Source organism: Prunus mume, linkage group LG1 (assembly GCF_029339155.1).
Source record: "Prunus mume cultivar Tortuosa linkage group LG1, ASM2933915v1, whole genome shotgun sequence".
Taxonomy (NCBI): domain Eukaryota; kingdom Viridiplantae; phylum Streptophyta; class Magnoliopsida; order Rosales; family Rosaceae; genus Prunus; species Prunus mume.
Window position 1 is genome coordinate 26404959 of NC_142698.1, and position 25147 is coordinate 26430105.

The 25147-nt window shown below is 34.5% G+C and overlaps 2 protein-coding genes and 1 non-coding gene across 3 annotated transcripts; 2 read left to right on the plus strand and 1 right to left on the minus strand.

Annotated features, from left to right (window-relative positions):
- The first annotated feature begins 299 nt into the window (after nt 1-299).
- LOC103322523 (receptor-like protein kinase HERK 1) lies at nt 300-3783 on the plus strand. The gene has a single exon (XM_008224454.2). The coding sequence runs from the start codon at nt 918-920 to the stop codon at nt 3429-3431; it is 2514 nt and encodes an 837-aa protein (XP_008222676.2). The 5' UTR covers nt 300-917; the 3' UTR covers nt 3432-3783.
- A 949-nt stretch (nt 3784-4732) lies between these two features.
- On the minus strand, nt 4733-4806 carry TRNAI-AAU (transfer RNA isoleucine (anticodon AAU)). The gene has a single exon. It is a non-coding gene; the product is annotated as a tRNA-Ile (tRNA).
- A 9160-nt stretch (nt 4807-13966) lies between these two features.
- GAF1 (Polymerase/histidinol phosphatase-like protein) lies at nt 13967-18038 on the plus strand. The gene is given in 7 exon segments (XM_008224435.3): nt 13967-14288; nt 14291-14511; nt 14665-14742; nt 14826-14906; nt 15627-15781; nt 15862-16985; nt 17554-18038. Coding segments are annotated over 7 exon segments (1986 nt in total). The 5' UTR covers nt 13967-14092; the 3' UTR covers nt 17685-18038.
- The last annotated feature ends 7109 nt before the right edge of the window (nt 18039-25147 follow it).

Here is a 25147-nt window from a genome sequence, read left to right on the forward strand (position 1 = left end):
AGTGTTATTTGGAAAGTGTAAATGACTCTAATTTATAAGGAGAAGTCGTACTAACATAAATAATCGAGCACACTGCGTTACCAATTTTATTTTATTACCACGTATTTATTTTATTTATTTAATATTTTATTCTAATTCAAAAAGAATTTATTGAATTTATGATATAAAGTTTTAAAATAAAAGAAAAACAGTCGTAGAGTAAATATCCGTCTGTTATGAACTTATGACTCATTGCCAAAAATAATCCTATCATAAAATATAGAAACAAAAGACTCCTTATATTATTTTTCTTCTGTTTTTTCGGACGGATATTTTTCTTTTCAGTTGCGTTGCATCTTCTCTTGTCCTTTTTATCCCTGGAATTTACTTTCCCATCAAGGGTATAGATTGTATCACTCGAGTCTCTCTCTACCAAAACAAAGTCAGCCCTCAGAACACACAGCTGGTTTGTAATTTATTTTATTAGCACTCATTTCGCCACAAATTTTCCGTTTCTAATTTGATTGGTATCGTTTTCGTTAGTTTAATGCATAAAAGAATCTTTGAACCTGTCAGTATCCATCTAAGGTTGTCATCTAGTTCAAACCAGCTTGTGTTTTGCCAGATTTGCACACAGTAACTGTTTTCCTCTATTTTGCATAATAGAGAAAAAACTGTTCTTGAACTCTGATAGAAGGGTTCATCAGATTTGTTTTTGCTTTGTGCTCAGGAATTGCACATCGCTCACTTGATCTTAAAGGTGACATCTTTTCACTTCCTCAGTCAATTCTCTTCCTGGGTTTTCATTTAATTTCTGGTTTTTTATTAGTGGAATCTCTATATTGCTTTTCCTGTTTAAGAACCCAGATCATTTTGGTCCCAAATAAGCTCAACCAAACCTAATCTCTTGGTTCCTCAGTAAATTTCCCAACTTTTTGATGATGGGTTATAGGAAATTTGATATGTTCATCTGGGTTTTATCAGTCTTGTGTTTGGGATGGTTGTGTAGTGGATTTAATCCTGCTGACAATTACCTTATAGACTGTGGATCGCCTGCCAATACTTCAGTGGGTGACCGTGTCTATGTAGCAGATAATTTGGCTTCAAAATTTCTTTCAACCCCAAAAGATGTTGTTGCCAATATTTCTTTGAAATCAATCACTTCCTTTGATGATTCGCCACTGTATCAAACGGCAAGAATCTTTACTGAATCCTCAAAGTACACCTTTTCCATAAGCCAGAGTGGGAGACACTGGATCCGCCTTTACTTCTATCCATTTGTTTTTGGTGGTTACGATTTGAGCAAAGCGAAGTTCTCTGTTTCCACCCAAAACCATGTTCTCCTTGGTGATTTCAGTGTTCAAAACGCTTCTCTTGTCAAAGAATTTTCAGTAAATGTAACTTCAGATAGCCTTGTTATTACCTTCACCCCTTCCAAGAATTCATTTGCATTCTTAAATGCCATAGAAGTTGTTTCAGTCCCCGACCAACTGATCACTGATGATGCCTACACTGGGTCAGTGAAATTCCAGGGTTTGACGACTCAGGCTTTGGAGACATCTTGGAGGGTGAATATGGGTGGACCAACAGTGTCCTTTGAGAATGATACCCTCTGGAGAACTTGGGTTCCTGATCAAAGTTTTCTAGTAAATGCGAACCTTGCCAAAGATGTCTCAAATATTGCAGCTGTTAACTATGATGTGGGTTCGGCATTGGCAACCAAGGATATTGCTCCACAAACTGTCTATGGAACCCTCACTGAGATGAAATCCGCGGATGATCCCAACAGCAATTTCAATGTGAGCTGGGAGTTCACAGTGGATCCAGGATTTCAGTACCTTGTTCGGTTTCACTTTTGTGATGTAGTAAGTAAATCTCTCTATCAGCTGTACTTCAATGTATATCTTGACTCTTTGATTGTTGCTCGAGATCTTGATCTGAGTACTTTAGCAACTAATAAGTTGGCTGTGCCATATTATATGGATTATGTCACAACATCTGCTGCTGTCAGCAATAAGCTCCGTATTAGTATTGGCCCTTCCCCTTTAAATAATGCTTATCCCAATGCCATTCTAAATGGGCTTGAGATTATGAAAATGAACAATTCAGCAGGCAGCCTCAGTGGAGCAAACTCTCTAGTTCCTTCTTCAAATTCAAGTTCAAAAGGTAACGTCGGAGTAATAGTTGGTGCCAGCGTTGGGTCATTTATTGCAGTGGTATTGGCTGCGATTCTCTTTGTTTTTTGCAGAAGAAGGAAAAGACTGGCAGACCAGGGCCATTCTAAGACATGGCTTCCCTTTTCCATTAATGGAACCAATTCTCACACCATGGGAAGTAAATACTCATATGGAACAACTGCTAGTGCTGCTTCTAACTATAGCTATCGTTTTCCTTTTGGGGTTGTACAAGAGGCTACAAATAACTTTGATGAGAGTTGGGTTATTGGAATCGGTGGTTTTGGGAAGGTATACAAAGGAGTCTTAAATGATGGAACTAAAGTGGCTGTCAAGAGGGGAAATCCACGGTCTCAACAGGGACTTGCAGAGTTCAGGACTGAAATTGAGATGCTATCTCAATTCCGTCACCGCCATCTTGTCTCATTGATTGGGTATTGTGATGACAAGAGTGAGATGATTCTGATATATGAATATATGGAGAACGGAACCTTGAAGAGTCATCTCTATGGCTCAGGTCACCCCAGCTTAAGTTGGAAGCAAAGGCTTGAAGTATGCATTGGATCAGCTAGAGGACTTCACTACCTTCACACTGGCTATGCAAAAGCAGTTATTCATCGTGATGTGAAATCTGCAAATATCTTGCTTGATGAAAACCTCATGGCCAAGGTTGCTGATTTTGGGCTTTCCAAGACGGGGCCTGAAATCGATCAAACCCATGTCAGTACAGCAGTGAAAGGGAGTTTTGGATACCTTGATCCTGAATATTTTAGAAGGCAACAACTGACAGAGAAATCAGATGTGTATTCATTTGGGGTGGTTTTGTTTGAGGTCCTTTGTGCAAGACCTGTTATAGATCCGTCCCTTCCAAGGGAAATGGTGAACTTGGCTGAATGGGCAATGAAATGGCAGAAGAAGGGGCAGTTGGAGCAAATAATAGATTCTACCCTTGCAGGAAAAATCAGACCAGATTCTCTCAGGAAATTTGGAGAAACCGCTGAGAAATGCTTGGCTGACTATGGTGTTGACAGGCCCTCCATGGGAGATGTGTTGTGGAATCTAGAGTATGCCCTTCAACTTCAAGAGGCAGAAATTCCAGGTGATGCTGAAGAAAATAGTACCAATATGATTGGCGAGCTATCCCCGCAAGTCAACAACTTCAATAATGTTGACGCAAATGATTCTGCTGCACAGTTTGAAGTCTCAAGTGTGGATGATCTTTCAGGTGTTTCTATGAGTAGAGTATTCTCACAGCTGGTGAAATCTGAGGGTAGGTGATTTTCTGAGAGAGTTCTATAAGTTTTAGCTTCTCTTCTGGTAACACTTATTTTGTGGAGTTTCCTGATGAAACTTGATGAAGCATTCTGAGTTATCCTTGTGTACAGAAGGGGTGGTGGTTTGAGTGTGTTTTTTAGATTCATAAGGATTTTTATGTAACGTGTTTATTTCTTATTGATATTCCACACCATATGAAGCAAAAGTTCGGGGGTGGGATGGTTTTTGTACGCTCTCCTTCTCACAGCTATCTATCACGAGGCATTCGTATGATGAGGTGATTGTGAGAGGAAGGCGTATACGTGTCCCACTCAAGACTTTCTCCATATGAAAGCTGGTAAAAGGTTTATTTAAATCTTTACTACTGTACTGTCTGTTGGTATTTTAGTGTCATGAGTGATTCGCACAGGATGTTTGGTTGATAAGTGGAGAAAGGAAAATGGAATACCAGAACCAACGACAAAATGGAAACTAAAATAAAGTAAGAGAAAGTAGCTTCAGTTTTTCTAGCTGAAATAATCAAAACTGTCCATTTGTTTGGATGAAAGAATTGAAAATTACATAGAATTTCTAAATGATGGAATTTAGATCTTTATCGTTTAAATTTTTGGCAATTAATAATTTTAGTGTTTTGAATTTATGTATGTCAAATTTTGTAAATGACATAAATTACAATAAAAAACGAATTCATGTTCAATATAAATCATGAAATGACGTCTTTTTTGGCGAAAATTAAATTTGAAAATCTCTTTTGACATGCACAGTTTACATCAAGCAATCTATAGACGGGACACTTATCGCAATTCCAAAAATATTCACACTTTAAGTATCTCAAATGTGCCTTTTTAGTAGTTTGTTCTTAAAGAATGGGCCTTTTGTAAACTTTAATTTTCGTGATTACCAATCCTTAAACTTTGTTTAGTGGGTTTTAATTATTTTTTTGTTGTTGAAAATTTTCCAAATACACACAACATTCAACAACTTGATCAGTGTATCAAGCTCTTCATGTCATAAAAACTTGTATACTATGAGGGTTTGAATTCCTCACTTTCCGTACTCATCAACTAATTCACCAGTGTTAAAGTTTAATTATTTGTTTATAGAATTCGACTTAAAATATATATGCATATCCAGTTCCTTTAAAAAAAAAATTCAAATTCAGTCTTACTCCTAAGTGGATTGATGATAAATTTTTGAAACAGAATCCAAACATTTAAAAAGAAAAAGAAAACCAGTCATAGAAAATTTGTTGAAGCAAGTTTAGAAAGTTCTAAGAAATTTAAACCAACAAAATATGTTATTAGTGGCCCATGCAGGGCTCGAACTTGCGACCTTCGCGTTATTAGCACGACGCTCTAACCAACTGAGCTAATAGGCCAATTGATCTTTCCTAATTCCAATATTTTTTTTTAAATTATAGACTCTCTTTGATACATAGATCTCATTTAAGAATTTTTCATGTCTCCACTCCACCATGAAGAATCATTTTTTTTTTTCTTCTTCTGCGTAAATTTTGTGTGAATATGAACTTACTAGTTCATTCATTTGGGTAATTATTGGGAAAAAAGAAAGAAGAAAAAAGGAACTGAATAAATTATTATCACAACTACGGAGAGAGGAGAGAAAATATTCGGAGAGAAAACTTTAAAAAAGACTCCTAAGAAGAAAGAAACATTTCTATCCAAAGTTATATCTAGCATGCGTGGATAAGGTATTGTAATAAGGATGCTTCATCCCTACATTGTTTTGTTTTGTTTTGTTGGCATGTTGTCAATTAATATTAGCATTTCATTGAAACCCACCCGCATAAACAAGTTGACCGAAAATTGAGTCGTTTTTTCCAAGTCGTGTAAAATTGCCACACTCTAGGTTCTCCTCCTTCTCGATATGGTGCCAACAAATGATCCATTGATGAAAACGAAATAACAAGTTGAAGGAAAAGTTTAGACATGAAGAACACATAAATTAAAAATAATAAGGTTGTGATCAATTTCAATGAGAATTTATGTGAATAAAGGACATTTGGATAGCTAAAGTTGCAAATGAGGACTAGAACAAGAGAAACCCATGAAGAGAGAGAAACAAGGGACTACAACCCAGAAAAGAATATCAGAATTGCAACCCATCAAACACGAGAAAACAATAAATAGAAGAGTTCATGAGAGTTGGGAAATGAGGAAAATGAATTTAAAACATTATCACTCTCTAAGTCGTAGAATTTGTTGATAATTAAGATTCAATTCAATTTTGATTTTGGTGCCTTGCATGTAGTGCTGTGATCCATTTAATATTTCCATGTTTTAGATTTGAAGGACCACTAGTTATTGATTATGTTTCTCTTTGTTCTTTGAGAAGATAAAAGACTGGCACCACTACCAGGGCCATTGGACTAAGACATGGACTTCTTTGCCAAATGGAACCAAATTCTCACAATGAAAAAAGATACTTATATGAACAAAGTGCTTTAACTATAGCTATCTGGGGTTGTACAAGAGGCTACAAATAGTTTTGATAAGACGGTTGGAAAGGTATACAAGGGAGTCTTAAATGAAGGAAAAAGGTGGCTGTCAAGAGAAGAAGAAGAGTTCAGGACTGAAATTGAGATGCTATCTCACCGTCATCTTGTCTCATTGATTGGGTATTGTGATGACGAGTGAGAGATTCTGATATATGAATATATGGAGAACGGAACCCTGACGAGTCAATGGCTCAGGTCATACAGGAAGCAAATGAAGAGCATTGAGCAGCTAGAGGACTGGATGTGCAATTTGCAAAAAATATCTTGCTTCATGAAAACTTCATGAGGATTTTGGGATTTCCAAAAAATTCAAACCCATGTAAGTACAGCAGTGAAAGGGAGTTTTGGATACCTTGATCCTGAATATTTTAGAAGGCAACAACTGACAGAGAAATCAATGTGTATTCACCTTTGTGCAAGACCTGTTCTAGATCCGTCCCTTCCAATGGAAATGAACTTGGCTCTATGGGCAATGAAATGGCAGAAGAAGGGGCAGTTGGAGCAAATTAGATTCATATAATCAGACCAGATTAGGACATTTAGAAACCGCCGAGAACTTGGCTGAGCTAGGTGTTGAAGGCCCTCCATGGGAGAAATCTAGAGTATGCCCTTCAACTTCAAGAGGCAGAAATTCCAGGTGATTTTTGCCGAAGAAAATAGTACCAATATGAAGCTGTCCCCGCAATCAGCAACTTCAAACGTTGAGGTGATTGTGGGAACTAAGTGTATATGTGCCCCACACACAGGACTTTATCCATATGAAAGCTAGTAAAAGGTTTATTAAATTTTTACCGTCTGTTGGTATTTTAGTGTCATGAGTGATTTGCACAGGAGTGTTTGGTGGATAAGTGGAGAAAGGAGAGCCGGCCTTGGCCCAGGGCCCAATTTTATTTTTTCGAAGCCTATGTATATGTGTATATAAAAATAAATAAATAAATAATAAAAGAGAGAAGCCAAATCAATCAATCTCAATCCCTTTTAATATTCTCACCCATCCCAAGAAAAACGTTGACTTGATTTTGGAAATAGGCTTGGGTTTTTTTTATAAATACATGCTAGTATTGGGTTTATTTATAAATTTGTCTCAATTATTGATCTATTATTATTTATTAATTATATAATATAATATAAAACAACGATAGACAAAACATGGGGAAATCAAGTAATCAACAGACCTTCTTAGCCATAAAAAGAAGAAGAAAAAGCACAACAAAGAAGTTCAAAATGCAAGCAATTTTATATTTTTGGTGATTCTCGTCTTCTCCAACACAAAGTTGGAAAACAAATCATTCACAAATGTAATTTTGATATATAGAATCTAGATGTAATTTTTTGTTTTTGTAAATTGTAATACATATCTTTATTAGCCTTTTTATTATTATTTGATTCAACAGAAAACTTGGTTGAGATTCTTGTTCTTTATAATTACAAGTTTCAAGTTGAAGAAAAAATCCAGGTTTTATTATTCTTTGTTAATTAGTTTTTTTAATTAGTTTTTATTGTGTTGTGTTTATTATAGAAATTAAAAAATGTTTCCTAAGAAACAACTTTCTGGAAATCTCAAATAAAGAAAAAAAAAACAAGAAATTGCTTAAAGTTTAAGAGGATCTTTGAATAAATATTTTGTTAAACAAACCAAAGCTTCACTTGAAAATTTAGATGAAGATTTACCAAATGAATATGAACAACCAATTCAATGGGAAGAATTAGCAGAAAATGAGAATAATGTGAATGAAAAAGTTGGTGATTTAGATGAAAATGAAAATATTGATGAACCTTGCCATGAAAATGAATGTCCTGTAACAAGATTTGATTTGAACATTTATGCTCCACGAGTTTGGGATAGTCTTGATCCATTGTGGATGATGAAAAGAAGATTGATCAAATCAAGAAATGCTTATGGAGATTGGGGAGGAAGCATTTAGACTCAAATATGTGGTTTTTATTTTTGAATGCAATGTTTACAATGAGGCGGGTACTCTTTTTCTTTCGTTTGGAGTTTTGTCCCATTGGGTTTTCCCCAAACAAGGTTTTAATGAGGCACCAAAGTGTTCTTCCGTATCTTTTGTAAATTCTTATAATTTTAATAAAATTAATTAGTTAATAAATATATATTTTTAAATTTTAGTGTTTAATTTTTATAAAAGGGCACACTTGAGAAAATTTGCCATGGGCCTTAGAAAACCCAGGACCAGCACCAAAACCAACGAAAAAATGGAAACTAAAATAAAGTAATAGAGAGTTGCTTTAGTTTTTCTAGCCGAAATGATTAAACCTATCCATTTGTTTGGACAAAGGAATTGAAAATTGCTTTGAAGTATTAAATGGTGGAATTTAGATCTTTATCATTTAAATTTTTGGCAATTAATAATTTCAGTGTATTGAATTTATGCATGTCAAATTTCTGTAAATGACATAAATTATAGTGAAAAACAAATTCCTGCTCAATAAAAATTGTGAAATGACATCTTTTTTTAATGGAAATTAAACTTAGACATGCACAGTTCACATTAAGCAATCTATAGATGGGACGCTTATCGCAATTCCAAAAATATTCACACTTTCAATATCTCAAATATGCCTTTTTAGTAGTTTGTTCTTAAAATATTGGGCCTTTCGTAAACTTTATTTTTTGTCATTACCAATCCTTGAACTTTGTTTAGTTGGTTTTAATTTTTTTTTATAAAAATTGTTGAAAAATTTCCAAATACACACAACATTCAACAACTTTTTTTATTTATTTATAATAAAATAGAAACTTCATTAGATAGATTTCAACGGTACAATCAAAGACATCACCAAGATATGTAAAATACCAATCCCAAGAGGCAACAAACTAACATGTTGAAAGCAAAACTAATGCGGACAAAAGCCGCACTAAAACTACTAGCCTACATCACTACAATTAGCCATAAGTCCAAACAAAGCCCACAACCCAACATAAGCAAAACCATAAAAATAAAAAATAAAAAAAAACCCATGAGCCTAAACAAACCCTATCTCCATCACTAAAGAAGCACCGTCACAGCCACACCTACCACTACATCCGTAACAGATCTGAGGAAAACATGATTTCTAGCAATCTACTTACGCATAAGAGCTAACAAATAAACGAAAACAACAACTTTGCCAAAGAATAATTGGGTGATTTGCAGTAACCTCCGTAAAAAACAATGTAGAATCAAATTTAGAGAAAATGAGAGCGACGTTAAGGAGCTTTGGGAGTAGGATTTGATTGAGAACATAGACTAAAATGGGTAATGGGGAACTTTAATATAACCATGGTTTAGAAGAAATCACCACAAGGGGTTTTTGATTCAAAACACCTCAGTGGACTTATTCACTAATCTAAAAGGAAAAGATGAGAAGAGAGGAGGGAGAGTGACGCTTCTTCCTCTTCCCTCCTCTGTGGAATTTTTCTTTAGAACTCAAAGAGGGAAAGAGCGATTAGGATTTGAGGGGTGATTTTATGATAGTCCACAACATTCAACAACTTGATCAGTGTATCAAGCTCTTCATGTCATAAAAATTTGTATACCAAGGGTTCGAATTCCTCACATTTGTACTCATCAACTAATTCACTAGTGTTAAAGTTTAATTCTTTGTGTTTTTTTATTTGTTCATAGAATTCCACTTACAATATATATGTATATCCAGTTCTTTAAATAATAAAAAATTAAATTCAGTCTTACTCCTAACTGAATTGATGATAAATTTTTGAAATAGAATCCAAACTTTTAAAAATAAAAAGAAAACCAGTCATTAACAAATTGTTGAAGCAAGTTTAGAAAGTTTTAAGAAATTTAAACCAACAAACATGCTATTAGTGGCCCATGCAGGTCTTTAACTTGGGATCTTCATGTTCTTAGCACGACGCCCTAACCAACTAAGCTAATAGGTCAATTGATTTTTTCCTATTTTCAATTTTTAAAAAAATAAATAAAAAAATTATAGACTTTCTTTGATACATAGATCTCATTTAAGAATTTTTCATGTCTCCACTCCACCATAAAGAATTAGTTTTTTTTTTTGTGTTTTTTTTTTCTGAGTAAATTTTGTCTAAATCTGAACTTACTAGTTCATTCATTTGGGTAATTATTGGGAAAAAAGAAAGAAGAAGAAAAAACGAAGAACATTTTAGGCGGCTTGACCCCTCGGTTGACCGTGAGTCTTCCGAGACAGTTATATCCTTTGAGAAGTGTTAAAATAACCATGTAAACGAGTTTTGACCGAGAATGAGTTATCTGAGTCATGTTACGGATTGAGTACATATAGTTATTTATATATTGCTAAATTGTGCATATATATTTTAAGTATAGTTGAGAATCAATTTATGAGAAAGTTGATATAAAGGTCGGGAAATGGATTGTAAAATAAAGGGAAAGTATTGATATAAGTTTGGGATATGGTTTTTCAAAACCATCACAAGGGTACCTCTTAGTTGCTTTGAAACACTATCAGTTATAAATAATGCCCCACGTGTTTCGGGGACACCTGAACCGTGTGGTGCAAGGAATGCGGCTCAGGCTGATCAATGGTCTTCTGAGGCCTGCGAGGATTGCGGCTCGGATAGACTTGGTATCTTCGAGGCCTGCGAGGATTGCGGCTCGAGTAGACTTGGTGTCTCTGAGGCCTGCAATGATGGAATTGGTGGATCAGAAATAGAGGTATGCCTAGGTGGACAATATATGACTGTTACGAGTATTGGGATGTTGCAAAGTATTATTTTAGAGTTGTGAATATGATTGTGTACATCATGCATATGAGAATTCAGTTTGATTTGCAAAACACATGGTAATATGATGAATGAATGAGATATTCAATTACATTATTAAAAGGGAAGAACTACGTGTGGCTTGATCCCTTATTAAGGGTACGTAAGCAACCTAGAATTCTAGGTGCAGCCGCGAGGTTAAGTGATTGAAAAACAGTTCAGTTAAGTTATTTTGAAACCTAACATTGTTCTGGGGATGTTCTAAGATTTAGAATCGAATTTTATTAGCAGAATGATTTATTTGATTTGTTGAGGCCTGAGACCAAAATGATATGATGCTTGATTGCTTAGATATAATGTAATGCATGTTGAACGATTGTGATATATAAATGTTTGTTGACAGGTGTAAACTTTTGAGAAACAAGCAAATTACAGGGCAAACTCTGCTAAATTTTTGGCAGAAGTCTAATTGATAGAAAAATTGGTTTCTAGTTAGAAGGGCAATTTGGTCATTTGTGCCCGGCATTCGCCAAGTGTCGGACATGCACAGGGTTTGCCTAGGATTCCAAAGTGGAATTTGGGTCGGGTCATGTCAATCAATCCAACCGAATAGATGAAACCGGCTAAACCAAATTATAATTATCGGTTTGGTTTGGTTTTGATCAAAAAAAAGTCAAACGGTTTAAAAACTAAACCGGACCGTATATAGTTTGGTTTGGTTTGATTTTGAGCTTTGTAAACCGGCTTAAACCAAACCGGACCATTTATGTGTATATTTATTTATTTATATTTTATTTTACATATGTAATACTCTAATTAGTTAATAACTATATATGAATATTTGAATTGAGCTATATTAGTTAGTGAAATATGAAGTTTTATGACAATTTGAGCTTTATGATGTTTTCGTACTCTAGAAAATCATTCATGTATGAAGCAAGTTGTGAATTTATTGGTTAAAATTGGCTAATAATGTTGAAAAAATGCAAAAAGAAAGAGAATTGGGATTAGGCCCAAATCGGCTAAACCAAACTGTCTTAAATTGGTTTGGTTTCGTTCGATTTCCTTTATAACTTATATCCAAATTGAATCAAACCAAACCGTCATATTATAATGCGTTCGGCTGTGATTTTGAGGTGAAATAGATCTAATCCGGACCGTGCCCACCCCTAGTTGGAGATGGTTAAAGAATAAAAAATGAAAAGAGAAAAGACTTCCAACACCTTCCAATTCATCCCTTAAACCTCAAAACCATGAAGGAAATTGAGGTTCTACCCCAAAACCAATTACTCAACGGAATTTAGATATTTATCGTTTAAATTTTTGGCAATTAATAATTTCAGTGTTTTGAATTTATGTATATCAAATTTTGTTAATGACATAAATTACAATGAAAAACGAATTCCTGCTCAGTATAAATCTTGAAATGACCTCTCTTTTGGCGGAAATTAAATTCGAAAATATCTTTTGGCATGCATAGTTCACATCAAGCAATCTATAGATGGGACACTTATCACAATTCCAAAAATATTCACACTTTTAGTATCTCAAATGTGCCTGTTTTTTTTTTTTTTTTTTTTTTGGCTAAATAGTAGAAATTCATTTGAAGAACAGGGCACAAGCCTAGGATACAATAGTAAGAACATAGCCCCGGAAGGAGGTTCTTGCAATACATAGACTGTAACAACAACACCAACTAAGCTCTAGTATTACAAGATAGTTAGAAAACAAATATACAACTTGAAACCAGCTAACAAGGAGTTACAGATGAGGAGGACCCTAATTCTACAGCAACAAGTGCTTAAATAAGATCAAGACAAAGAACAATCTCTCAAACTTCATGGGACAGGGAACACCCAAAGAGTGGAGGGCATAACAGCCCAACTTCCACCAGGACATTCCAAAGAATATCACAGCATCTCCTAATCCCTCTTGATCCCCAAGCACAATAAGAGTAGATCCACCAAATTCAGCAACTCCACTTCCAATAGAGAGAGATCTACACGAGATGTCTACCACAAAAGTAATATATCTAACAAGATCATTCAATAACCAGCCCCAAAAGACTGGGATACAAACCCTCAAGAAAAAGGGAAGAAACAAAACCTTGCGAAAGCAAGGAGCAGACAAAACCCAACAAAAGTTGGGAGGGAAAACCTCTCCACAACATAATGGGGGGAAGAGAGGCCCAGATCATTAATCAAGGGTTCCCCTGAAACCAAGGAGATTTTAGATCTGGCTGGTTTTGGGTTGCGGGGAGAAGAAGAGTCCCTCAAATGTGCCTTTTTAGTAGCTTGTTCTTAAAAGAATGGGCCTTTTGTAAACTTTAATTCTTGTGATTACCAATCCTTAAACTTTGTTTAGTGGTTTTAATTAATTTATTTATTGTTGAAAAATTTCCAAATACACACAACATTCAACAACTTGATCAGTGTATCAATCTCTTCATTTCATAAAAACTTGTATACCGAGGGTTCGAATTCCTCACTTTCTGTACTCATGAACTAATTCACCAGTGTTAAAGTTTAATTATTTGTTCATAGAATTCGACTTAAAATATATATGCATATCCAGTTACTTTATATATATAAAAAAATCAAATTCAGTCTTACTCCTAAGTGGATTGATGATAAATTTTTGAAAGAGAATCCAAATATTTAAAAATAAAAAGAAAACCAATCATAGAAAAATTGTTGAAGCAAGTTTGGAAAGTTTTAAGAAATTTAAACCAACGAAACATGTTATTAGTGGCCCATGTAGGTCTCGAACCAGTGACCTTCGTGTTATTAGCACGACGCTCTAACCAACTAAGCTAATAGGCCAATTGATCTTTCCTAATTCCAACATTTTTTTTTGGGATTTATAAAACACCCAAAATGGAGTTGAAATTTAAAAAAACCCAAGCACTTAAACATATAAACACACCCAAAACCCATCATTACACACACTTAAAATTCATTTATAAACACACCCAAAAAGTTGACTTTGGGGTTGATTTTGGGTGTGTTTCTATGTTTAAATAGTGCTTGGATTTTTTTATAAATACATGCCTAGGATTGAGTTTATTTATAAATTTGTATTTTTTTTTTTAAATTATAGACTCTCTTTGATACATAGATCTCATTTAAGAATTTTTCATGTCTCCACTCCACCATGAAGAATCAGGATATATATATATATATATATATTTTTTTTTTCTGAGTAAATTTTGTCTAAATCTGAACTTAACAGTTCATTCATTTGGGTAATTATTGGGAAAAAAGAAAGAAGAAATAAAAAGGAAGAACATTTTATTATTATTATTTTCTGTATTCCTTTCCTCCGGTGAGAAGAAAAAATGAAAAGAGAAAAGACTTCCAACTCCTTCTAATTCATCCCTTAAACCCTAAACCTCCGAAAAACCATCTTCAATCTCTCCTTGTTTCTCCAGCCATGGCCTTCTTCGACCTCAACATACCCTACACAGATCCCTCGCCACCCGACCGGTCGTCAATAACGCGTGCAAAGCTCGTGACTAAGGCCTTGGAGCTAGGCTACTCCGGCGTCGCCTACAACCGTACGATCAAGGGCGTGATGTCCGATCGCGACCGTTGCTCAATCCCCCTCCTCACCATCGCTTCCTTCCTCAACACTCTCCTCTCCTCCTCTCCAACGTTAACTTCCACCGCGACCTCCTCGGCCTCCCACGCGCCTCCCCTTTCCGCCAGTACACGCGCCTCACTGTCTGCACCGAGACCCCGGCCCAGTCCCAGGCCCTCAATTCCGGTAATCCCATTTTGAAAACCTACGATTTGGTCGCTGTCAAGCCCTTGAATCAGTCCGCCTTCGAACTCGCCTGTGAAAAATTGGAGGTTCGTGCATCTTTTTGTTTGTTTTGTTTTTGTTTTTATTTTATTTATTTTAATTTGTATTTTGTGAAATTGTGTTTGGTTACTCGCATAATTGAGAAAGAATGTAAGCATTTCGTTTTGATTGTTCTCTTGTTTGTTTTTGTTTTGGCGTAGGTAGATATAATCGCGATTGATTTCTCGGACAAGTTACCTTTTCGTTTGAAGATGCCTATGGTTAAAGCTGCAATTGAGGTTTGATCTCAGAGATTTTGTTTGCTTCCTTATTTCAGTTTATTTAATTAGATGGTAAGAATTTAATTTTATTGGCTATGCAGCGTGGAGTGTATTTCGAGATCACATACGCTAATATCATTGCCGATGATCAAGCGAGAAAGCAAATAATAACCAATGCTAAGGTGAGGATTTGTAAAGTGAATTGGATATTAATCAGATGGGTCCCAAATAGCTGAAGCAGTAGACAATGATGGTTTGTAATTTATTTCGCAAAGATATTATGACATGGGTTAAAATTAAATTTTACAAGAACATTGTGATATAGTGAATTTTACTTTCCACTACACAATGTTGTAGGGTCAGAACATGGCATTACACGCGCCTCCCCGTTCAGCAGTACTTTACAAAATTTCTACTGGACTTGTATGTTGGTTGTATATCTTGTAGAAGTATGCCAATGCTCAACCAGAATAATAATAAGCTACAATTCTCTATGAAGTCTGTTATTATCATTTAGCGTCCTTCGAGAGCATTCATAACTCTAGCTGGGTGACAACTTTTCAGTTATTTTCTGAATTTAAAATGATACTTGTAATGAAGTTTTGCATTTTTTTTAATCTGTGCTAAGGAATGCATGGATAATGTCCTTGTTTGTTTGTTGGAAAATGAATGAGGATTGAGTATGCTTTGATTCTAAGATATGAGAAATGGTTTGAATATAGTGCAAGGTGTAGTTCCTAGGTCTGTAATACATATGTACACAAGCGCACGTGTGTGCGTGCGTGTGCATGTGTACAGCTCGGGAAGACTCTTCATTGTAACATAGTTGTTGTGTAATTGTTTGTGTTTTAATTAGCTTCTAAGAGATATAGTGACTCATCATCTCCCGCATTGTTCCTCAGTTACTGGTAGATTGGTCTCGAGGAAGGAATCTAATAGTTTCAAGTGCTGCCCCAACCGCAAATGAATTTAGGGGGCCATATGATGTTGCCAACTTAATGTCATTGCTTGGTCTCTCAATGGAGCGAGCTAAAATGGCTATTTCAAGAAATTGTAGGTATGATAGTTTTCATAAATGTCAGTCTTGAAGATTTGATGTTTAATTCATCCCAAATTTTTTTCATTAATTTCGTGCAGGACTATAATATCTAATGCTATGAGAAAGAAACACTTTTTCAAGGAAGCCATAAGAGTCGAAGTGGTATCATCAGGTGAAGAAATTGACACGAACAAACCTTGGTCTATTGACTCGTTTAAATGGGATCCGATCTCTAGTGGGGATGGTGACATTCTATTAGACGATTTGGCTAAGGCTTTCACTACCTCCATTAATAAAGTATCCAAGACTACAAAAGCCATTGATTTTGCTTCAGTCATTGACAGCATGCCATCACTTGGATTTCAAGTCAAGGATCTGATATCTGGATCTGGTGTGGTTGCGTCCCAATCAATGGGTACTTGTAAAAGCTTTGTTTCTGCTTCTGAGGCAATTGAGCAATCAGTCGTGACTGCTGCAGTGCCAGAACAGCCTGACAGGCTATGTTTTCTTCAATCAGGTCAAACTTCTCTGGGTGATAGTCTGTTGGAGCAACAAATGTTTGACTGTCAAAATCCTCAGAAATCATATTCATCTTCTGATACTACCAAAGCTTTTATTGATGCTATGGAAATTGAAGCTCCTACAATAACCACTGAAGCAAAACCAAAGTATCCAGATGGCACTGATGGTAATTTTGACTTGATTACAACAGAAATTCATGATTTTCAACCACAGAAGTGTGTGACTAATCGCGAATTGAATGTTGTGCCAGCTAATGATAATTTAACATTTCACACATTAGAGATTGGGTTAGATGCTGCTTGTAATGCTAATTCTGAAGTTGAAATTTCCACTAATTATCAGGATACAGATATTCCTGCTCCTCATAATGAAGAGGCTAAGTGTGTTAAAAGTTCTTATACCCAAAGTGATCTGGACGAAATTTTAACAGTGGTAGATGTGGAAAGTAAAGAAGAAAAGTCTTTGTCGTTGAATTCATCATCATTGCCTACTTCAGAGAATGAACAATTTAGGGAATCTGGGGATGATGCAGTTATACTTGCAAATCAAGTTCCTGTTCTGGAGTCTAATGATGATATGACGATAATTGGTGATTATTCAGTTGCAACTCACCTCTCAGCAGATGTGACAATGGAAGGGGAAGGACTTGGGAAAGTTGATACTGAAATGAACGATCCAGCCTTAATTCAATCCATACCAGGTATTCTTTCAGTATGCATGTCTTCAGCTCAACTTTTTCTTTTCATTTACATTATGTATTGGTATTTAGTGTTCCAATCTGCCTGGTTATCGGTTTCTTTGCTGTGAAGTCGGACTTATGAGAATTACTAATTCTGTTTCAAAGTAGGAATTTAAACATAAACTTTGGAAACATATAACTATTGCCTGTCCTCCTGGTCCTTCATGTTTGGGTTGGTTGGCCTTAAGGACTTGTGTGATTATGTACTGTCTATGATTCCATTATGTCACTGCCACCATATAGAGAATGTGTTCCTGAGAAGCTGACTAAAACCATAAATTGTGCATTACAAGATTCAAACTCAATGCTTGACTATAGCAGAAGAGGGTTCACTGTTAGAGGTTTCTTTGCTCAATGAATCTTCAGGGTGATTTTATCTCTTTAGCTATCTATCAAATGACTTTTGCCAAAATTCTTAATCAATATACATCAGTTTCACCTATTATATCTTCCACCCCAACTTTTTGTTATATCTTTGTACTACTTCTGAAATTTTCTTATCCATCCATGGCTTATACATGCCTGTTAGATGATGCAGGGAAATCTAGACCGAAAAGGAAGTCACCTTATCAAGCGAAGACCTTTCCTCTCAAGCGATTGTTGCATACCATACCTTTCAAGAAGACTCGGAAAAGTAAAAGAAAAATCAAGATGGCATGACTGTGTGCACTGATCGGCATAATGAGTTATCCCAAAAAAAGAGAGGAAAGTTTTGATCGGCATATGTGAAGGTGAGGAAAGTTGCATATTCATCTTTTATTTTTTTAGGCATGGATTCATGTTTAATGGCCCTAGATTTGTCAACGGCCCTCATTGGGTCTATTCTAAATTTTGATGTTAATATCAATTTTGTTTATGTTTGTATGGATCTTCTATGAAGAAAATTCTTTTTGTCAATGATCGTATAGGAAATGTCAAATTTACTCCTATACAGTATATACTTATTATTTATTGACAATAAAATTAAAACTTGTAGAAAGTGCAGTATTTACACATTTTTTCTAATTGCATACACAACATGAGTGCTTTATTCTTCCAGCATTAAACTTAAAACCTTTTTTAACAAAAAGATCATAGCTGTTTAAAATATATTTAATTTTAAATTAGGAAGAAAACAAGGTTGGTCCAAATTACGTTATGCTGGAATATTTGTAAGGGATAGACTGATAGTTTCAGGTAAATGAACAGCTCCGTGGTGTGCAGTGTGTCCTTTATCGATTTCAGTTTTCTGTTCAATGTAGTATTTTGTTTTATCAGCACTACCTTATTCTAACTTTTTATGACCAACTAGTTTGACATGTAACATGATCTTTATTTACTGGATATAAATAAAGTTCATAATAGGCTTAAATATAAACAAATAAAATGTTGTCACATCTGTCCCATATTGGATTTTCTCTGCCACGATTTGCTTGACTTCTTTTTTACGTATGCCACCTCATTAAAATATCATCCAAAGGACTTTAAGTTGACACATCGTCTTCAAATCATAGGATCCAGATCCTTTGCCTGAATTTTATCTGTTATGATCTGCTTAGGAGGTTTAATTTTGTGATTCTTTTTTCTTCATTTGTGTCCTTTAATTAAGTCAAAAGGAGAATGTGAGGTGCTGACTCATTTTTTCACTCGTTTCACATTAGGAAAAAATTAAAACAACTTTAGAGAATTCTTTTGTATTTTCTTACATTTTAGTTTTTTTATGTATTGCTTTTGCTTTCTTTTTATCTTCTCTCATCTTCCTCGTTCATTTTTCCCATATCTTTCTCTTTATACCTTTAACTAAAGAAAATTGAAAACCAATAGTAACAATGTGCTACCACATAAGCCCGGTAGCTAAATGACTTGTGCTTATGATATTTCTTGTGGCCCAACTCTGCCGCCAATTGTTAGACAAAAAAACTCTGCCCAATTGTTAGACAAAATAAAACTCTGCCCAATTGGGCCTTTACCATCAACTTGGGGCTTAGACTGTGAACCCATAATTTTTTTAGGTTACAATTAAGCTGAAATTTAGTATCTTTTTCTGTTTGTATTTTATATATTAGTGAAATAGAGTACCGACTGGTCTTTACAAGGGTGTCCTTCAAATAAGGATCCCTCAACTATATATATATATTTTTTTCTGAAACTATTTTATGTACAGTATAGTATTGTACATAAATTGTAGCTATAGTTTATAAATCCTGAAGAGAGGTTGAGTAAATAAATTAATCTAATTAAAAAAAAAGGAATCGTAAGTTCCTAAATCCGAAAAACAAAAATACTACATCAAAATAGGTGTGAAATAATTTCATTGTTCATGCTTCATTGGGCCTAGGTTTCCTTTTCCGGTCAAACTCTACGCCTTATTGATACTCTTCTTCATGGAATGTTCATTGTTTTCGTAGGTGCTCAATTCAATTATATGTAATTGAAAAGAGAAGAAAAACTTAAACATTTAAAGGAAAGTAAATGACTAACACTAAGTACTAAATTACAACTTTACCATGCATATGGTTAAAACATACACATTGAGTGGATATTATCATGACCAAATATCATTTTAGTATCAACATGTAGAATGGTATATAAATATTAATGGTATGTGGAAAAAAAGGTCATGTGTTCAAATCTGATTAACGATACAATGGTTGTTTGTGTTCGAATTCCCCTGTCAATATGGCTTGGATAAAAAAATTTATAAAATTGCCGTCCTAGTTGGGGGAGTTCATTTGTTTAAATTTGATTGATGATAAAATCAAAACATCTACACAAGAATAGAGTGGGGGTGAAGGAAACTCTCTCTAACAAAACAATGGATTTTTCATGCTCCACATAGGGTGGTGCAAAAGGGAACGTTTTGCTGGCATCTGGAAGCTATGTTAAAAGTCTCATAATCATAGACTTGGTAGTCTTACCAAATTTTGTTACTGCTCTTCATGTGCCATTGCACTTGTTTTTGGTGTCTTTATTGTCAGTTGAATAGTGTTGTTATTTTATCACAAAGTAATAGCCTTACGGTGGTGACATGACCCCTCTTGTCCATCCTGCTGAATCATTCCACCATTTGCCTTTACCCTTTTCCAACCCAGTCGGGGGCAGCACTTCAATTCAAACCCATTCTTCTATTGTTTAATTACTGAGCACAGAAGTTTAAGAGTAATGAATTTATCGGGCCCTTTTGCAATGCAATTTACCACACATTGCTCGTTGTCGATCAAATATTAACCGCACACATTCTGACAAGAATAAATCTAACGAGTAATTTCAACTTACTATATGGCAACATAATTACAGTTCTGCAAGAAAACAATTTTCTAAAATTATATATGCACAGTTTTCTATTTGGGCATACATGATTCTCTTAATAGAAAAAATAAACCTCCAAAAGTAATTTCAATCTTCAAATATCTACTTGAAGCATTCAGTGTTGAGTGAACTTTTTGGCTACAAGTGCAGCATTGTTTTTTTCCAAAGTAATGATTGGCAATTCCTATATTGGAGCTAATGAGATATTATTTAAAATTAATGTGCTTTTTTAATCCTTGTTTAACATAATGGTTTAGCCACGGCCGGCCGACAAAAAATCAAGAGCGCCGTCCTAGAGTTTTCCTCAAGAACCATAGCCTTTGGTTAAAGAAAAAAGAGGGATCATTGAGTTTATAATAATTCTAACTTTGAAACTTAATAGTAATTAAGTATCTCTCATCATTCAGTAACATGAACGACCAAATGATTAGCCCAAAGATTGATTAAAAAATTTGTACTTTTATAGACAAATTAAGTGGTGTATGGCTTGTAAAGAGGATGGAAGTGGGTTTAGGAGCTGCTTGAGCCTTTTGGCCATACGCGGTCTATATTGCCCCCTATAAGATGCATGATGGAGCTTTTCGTGCTAGTTGGGTTAGTGCCCTAAAGTTTAATTTAGCTCATAAGGATTAATTCCACTGTTAATGGTCACATACCGTATTTACAGTGGAAATAAATTCATATGCAACAACATATAAAGAACATAATGACGTGATTCATGGCTTATTCGTAATCAACTCATTTTGGCTACGACGAGACGAGCATATTGCGGTTCTTTTTATAGTTTTCTAAAAGACTCGTCTTATTAAAAGTCACATTTGTAAATGATAGAGTTCATGTACTTTGTCCTCCTCCATTCACCCAAGAAATTAGGTGGCATATTTACATCAGTAAATAGGGGTTTAACTTACACATTTTGGCAATATGAGGTTGATTGAGAGATGACATTGATAAGTATAAATCATGCCCATTTTCCCTTCTTAGTCGATCTTGTGACAAAACTGATGATCACATTCCAATTGCCAATTAGGAAGCTTGCATGTGGTGAAGTAACTGATTCATTCATCGCCTCAAACGAAACAGAAAACGATTGATTGATTGATTTGCTAGGCATATTTATTGGTCTCGTGCCTCTCAACATCTCCAACTACTCTAATGATCCAAGAGTGCAACTTCAATAGTCTAACCATCAAAAAATACGTAATTTTCATTAGAGCTCAGTTGAAATTCTCACGGAAATAATAGAAACCTTGTCGATCCCTCAATTGAATTCCAAGAAAACAAAGAAAAAAACAATCTTATTTTAGTTAATGAACCAAATTTGTCTTCAAGAGGCTACAAAACAACACCTGAATTCAGAGTCTTATATACACAATTTATTGATCGAAGAGTCACAAGGGGGAAAAAACATTATAGAATTTTCTAGTCTTTATTCTACACGTGCTACATGTTCTACACTGGAGTGTTGTTAATAATTGTCGAAATTGCAAAAAGTGTAATGTTACATTTATCATATTTATTAATTATACTGCTAATCACTTATGTGAAAATTTTAAGTAGAATTTGATAAGAATTTTATCGTTGCAAACAACACAAGAAAACTTAGACAATTTAAGGTAGGGTGTACAAGATCCAATTCAATTTGCCCAAATTGACTTATCCAATCTAATCCAATCCAATTTCAATTTGTTTCGATGATTTGGCGGATTGGATTGGATATGTAATTTGAAAACCGATATGATTGGATTGGATGACGGATTTGCTCATGAGAATCCAATCAAATCTAGTTAGTTTTATGCTTATTTTGCTCCCCGTTTGGTTCATGGAAAGGAGACTTGGGGATGAGAAATCAATTGCTTTATCATGTTTGGTAAGTCCAGGCATGTGAAATCGTTGCCTAGCCCATAGGAAAGTAGGGGGGAAAGTGAAGCCATCCTCCTAACTTGGGTTTTCTTTTCCCTCCTTGTGGGAAAATTGGGAAAATGAGCCAATATTAAATAAACATTTTTCATGACCATTTTGTCCCCATTAACAATTTAGAATTACAATATATCATTAAATGCATTCTATTTTTATTTGATTTAATATGGGTATGATTGCAAATTTATACAAATTTTGTTTTCCATTCATATTCAAAACAAACATAGGAAATGAAATAAAGTGATATTTCTGGGTTACTTTCCTAGCATTACCAAACGTAGGAAATGAATCTTCCATTTCCCCTATATTGGGAAATGACAAGGGAAACAATTTCCCCTCAAATTCGTTCCATTAACCAAACGGGGCCTTTAGGTATTTGTAGTTGAAAAGTTATGAATATTTAAAGTCATTTAATGGAGTTATGTTTAATGTATTATATAATCAAAATAATTTTATCTAGTATTTCATTTATATTTTACATTTATGTCTATTAATATGTTTGGTTAGATTAAACCTAAGTATAAATGTTTAATATTCCATTACTCTTTTTCCATTATCAAACCCGATCACCCAATCTAATATCAATTGGATCAGATCAGATTGGATTTAAACATCTAATATGATTAGATCAGATTGAAAAAATCACGATCCAATCTATATTGGATTGAATACGGATTGACTAAATATATTGGTTTCGAACCAATATACAATTGGCATGCCTCTACATGTCAATATGAAAACTTGGCAATGGCCAATAGGTAACTTGCGCTCCACTTTACATTGCAGCACCATATAGTTAAGAACTGAGGTCCTAGCATTTAGGCTTTACAGAACATCCTATAAATATATGAGCTCAAGGAAAGAAAATATAGAAAAGCACAAAAATTTGTGCTACTTTGAAGTTTGAATAAATAGGTTGCATATAACTTGATGGGCTCTATCGCATATTGACACATAAGATGGTGATTGTTATCACATTTGAAATTCTATAATGAGGGTACCATATATGGACCTCTCATGTGGATCTCCATAGTAGCCATAAGATCATTTTATTAAACTTAAGTGAAGTTACTATTTAGATGAATCATGTGGCTAATATAAAGGTCCACATCTATGATTCATATATGACACCCTCACCATAGAATGACTCGTCACCATATGCCTATTTCATAAACTCCTTTTCCATATTCTTTTTCAATAAAATGACTTTATTTTCATCTTTTTCCAATCAGTAGTCACTAAAGTAAAGCTTGAACATGACCTCATGTAAAGCCAAATTAGGCAAATCTAAAACTTAACCCTTGATTAATTAAAGTCTTAATTAAAAAAAAATCCACATTGTCATTCCAAATCACCTATATTTACATCACTTACTTTAAGCTAAATAGTAATATGATTGGATTGGAATTAAACATCTAATATGATTAGACCAGATTGAAAAAATCACGATCCAATCTATATTGAATCGGATGCAAATTGACTAAATTGTATTGGTTTCAAACCGATGTACACCCGGCATGCCCCTACATGTCAATATCAAAACTTGGCAATGGCCAACAGGTAACTTGCGACCCACTTTACTTTGTAGCACCATATAATTAAGAATTGAGGTCCTATCATTTAGGCTTTACATAGCATCCTATAAATATATGAGCTCAATGAAAGAAAATATAGAAAAGCACAAAAATTTGTTCTACTTTGAAGTTTGAATATATAGGCTGCATATAACTCGATGGGCTCTATCACATATTGACACTTAAGATGGTGACTGTTATCACATTTGAAATTCTATAATGAGGGTGTCATATATGGACCTCTCATGTGGACCTTTATTTAGCCATAAGAAGATCATTTTATTAAACTTAAGTGAAGTTACTATTCATATGAATCATGTGGCTAATATAAAGGTCTACATCTATGATCTATATATGACATCTTCACCATAGAACGATTCGTCACCATATGCCTATTTAATCAACTCTTTTTTCCTCTTCTTTTTCAATGAAATGGCTTTGTTTTCATCTTTTTTCCAATCAGTAGTTACTAAAGTAAAGCTTGAACATGACCTCATATAAGCCAAATTATGCAAATCTAAAACTTAAACCCTTGATTAATTAAAGTCTTAATTAAAAAAATCCACATTGTCATTCCAAATAACCTATATTTACATCACCTACTTCAAGCTAAATAGTAATATGATTGGATTGGATTTAAACATCTAATATGATTAGACCAAATTGAAAAAATCATGATCCAATCTATATTGAATCGGATGCGAATTGACTAAATTGTATTGGTTTCGAACCAATGTACACCCGGCATTCCCCTACATGTCAATATCAAAACTTAGAAATGGCCAACAGGTAACTTGCGACCCACTTTACTTTGCAACACCATATAGTTAAGAACTGGGGTCCTAGCATTTAGGCTTTCCAAAACATCCTATAAATATATGAGCTCAAGGAAATAAAATATAGAAAAGCACAAAAATTTGTGCTACTTTTAAGTTTGAATATATAGGCTGCATATAACTCGATGGGCTCTATCGCATATTGACATTTAAGATGGTGACTGTTATCACATTTGAAATTCTATAATGAGGGTGTCATATCCTCTCATGTAAACCTTCATATTAGCTATAAGATCATTTTATTAAACTTAAGTGAAGTTACTATTTAGATGAATCATGTGGCTAATATAAAGGTCCACATCTATGATCTATATATGACATCCTCACCATAGAATGACTCGTCACCATATGCCTATTTAATAAACTCTATTTTTCCTCTTCTTTTCAATGAAATGACTTTGTTTTCATTTTTTCCAATCAGTAGTCACTAAAGTAAAGCTTGAACATGACCTCATATAAGCCAAATTAGGCAAATCTAAAACTTAATCCTTGATTAATTTAAGTC

Bases quoted from the DNA above. Each gene is read 5' to 3' on its own strand.
- LOC103322523 (XM_008224454.2), top strand. From the start codon at position 918: ATGATGGGTTATAGGAAATTTGATATGTTCATCTGGGTTTTATCAGTC.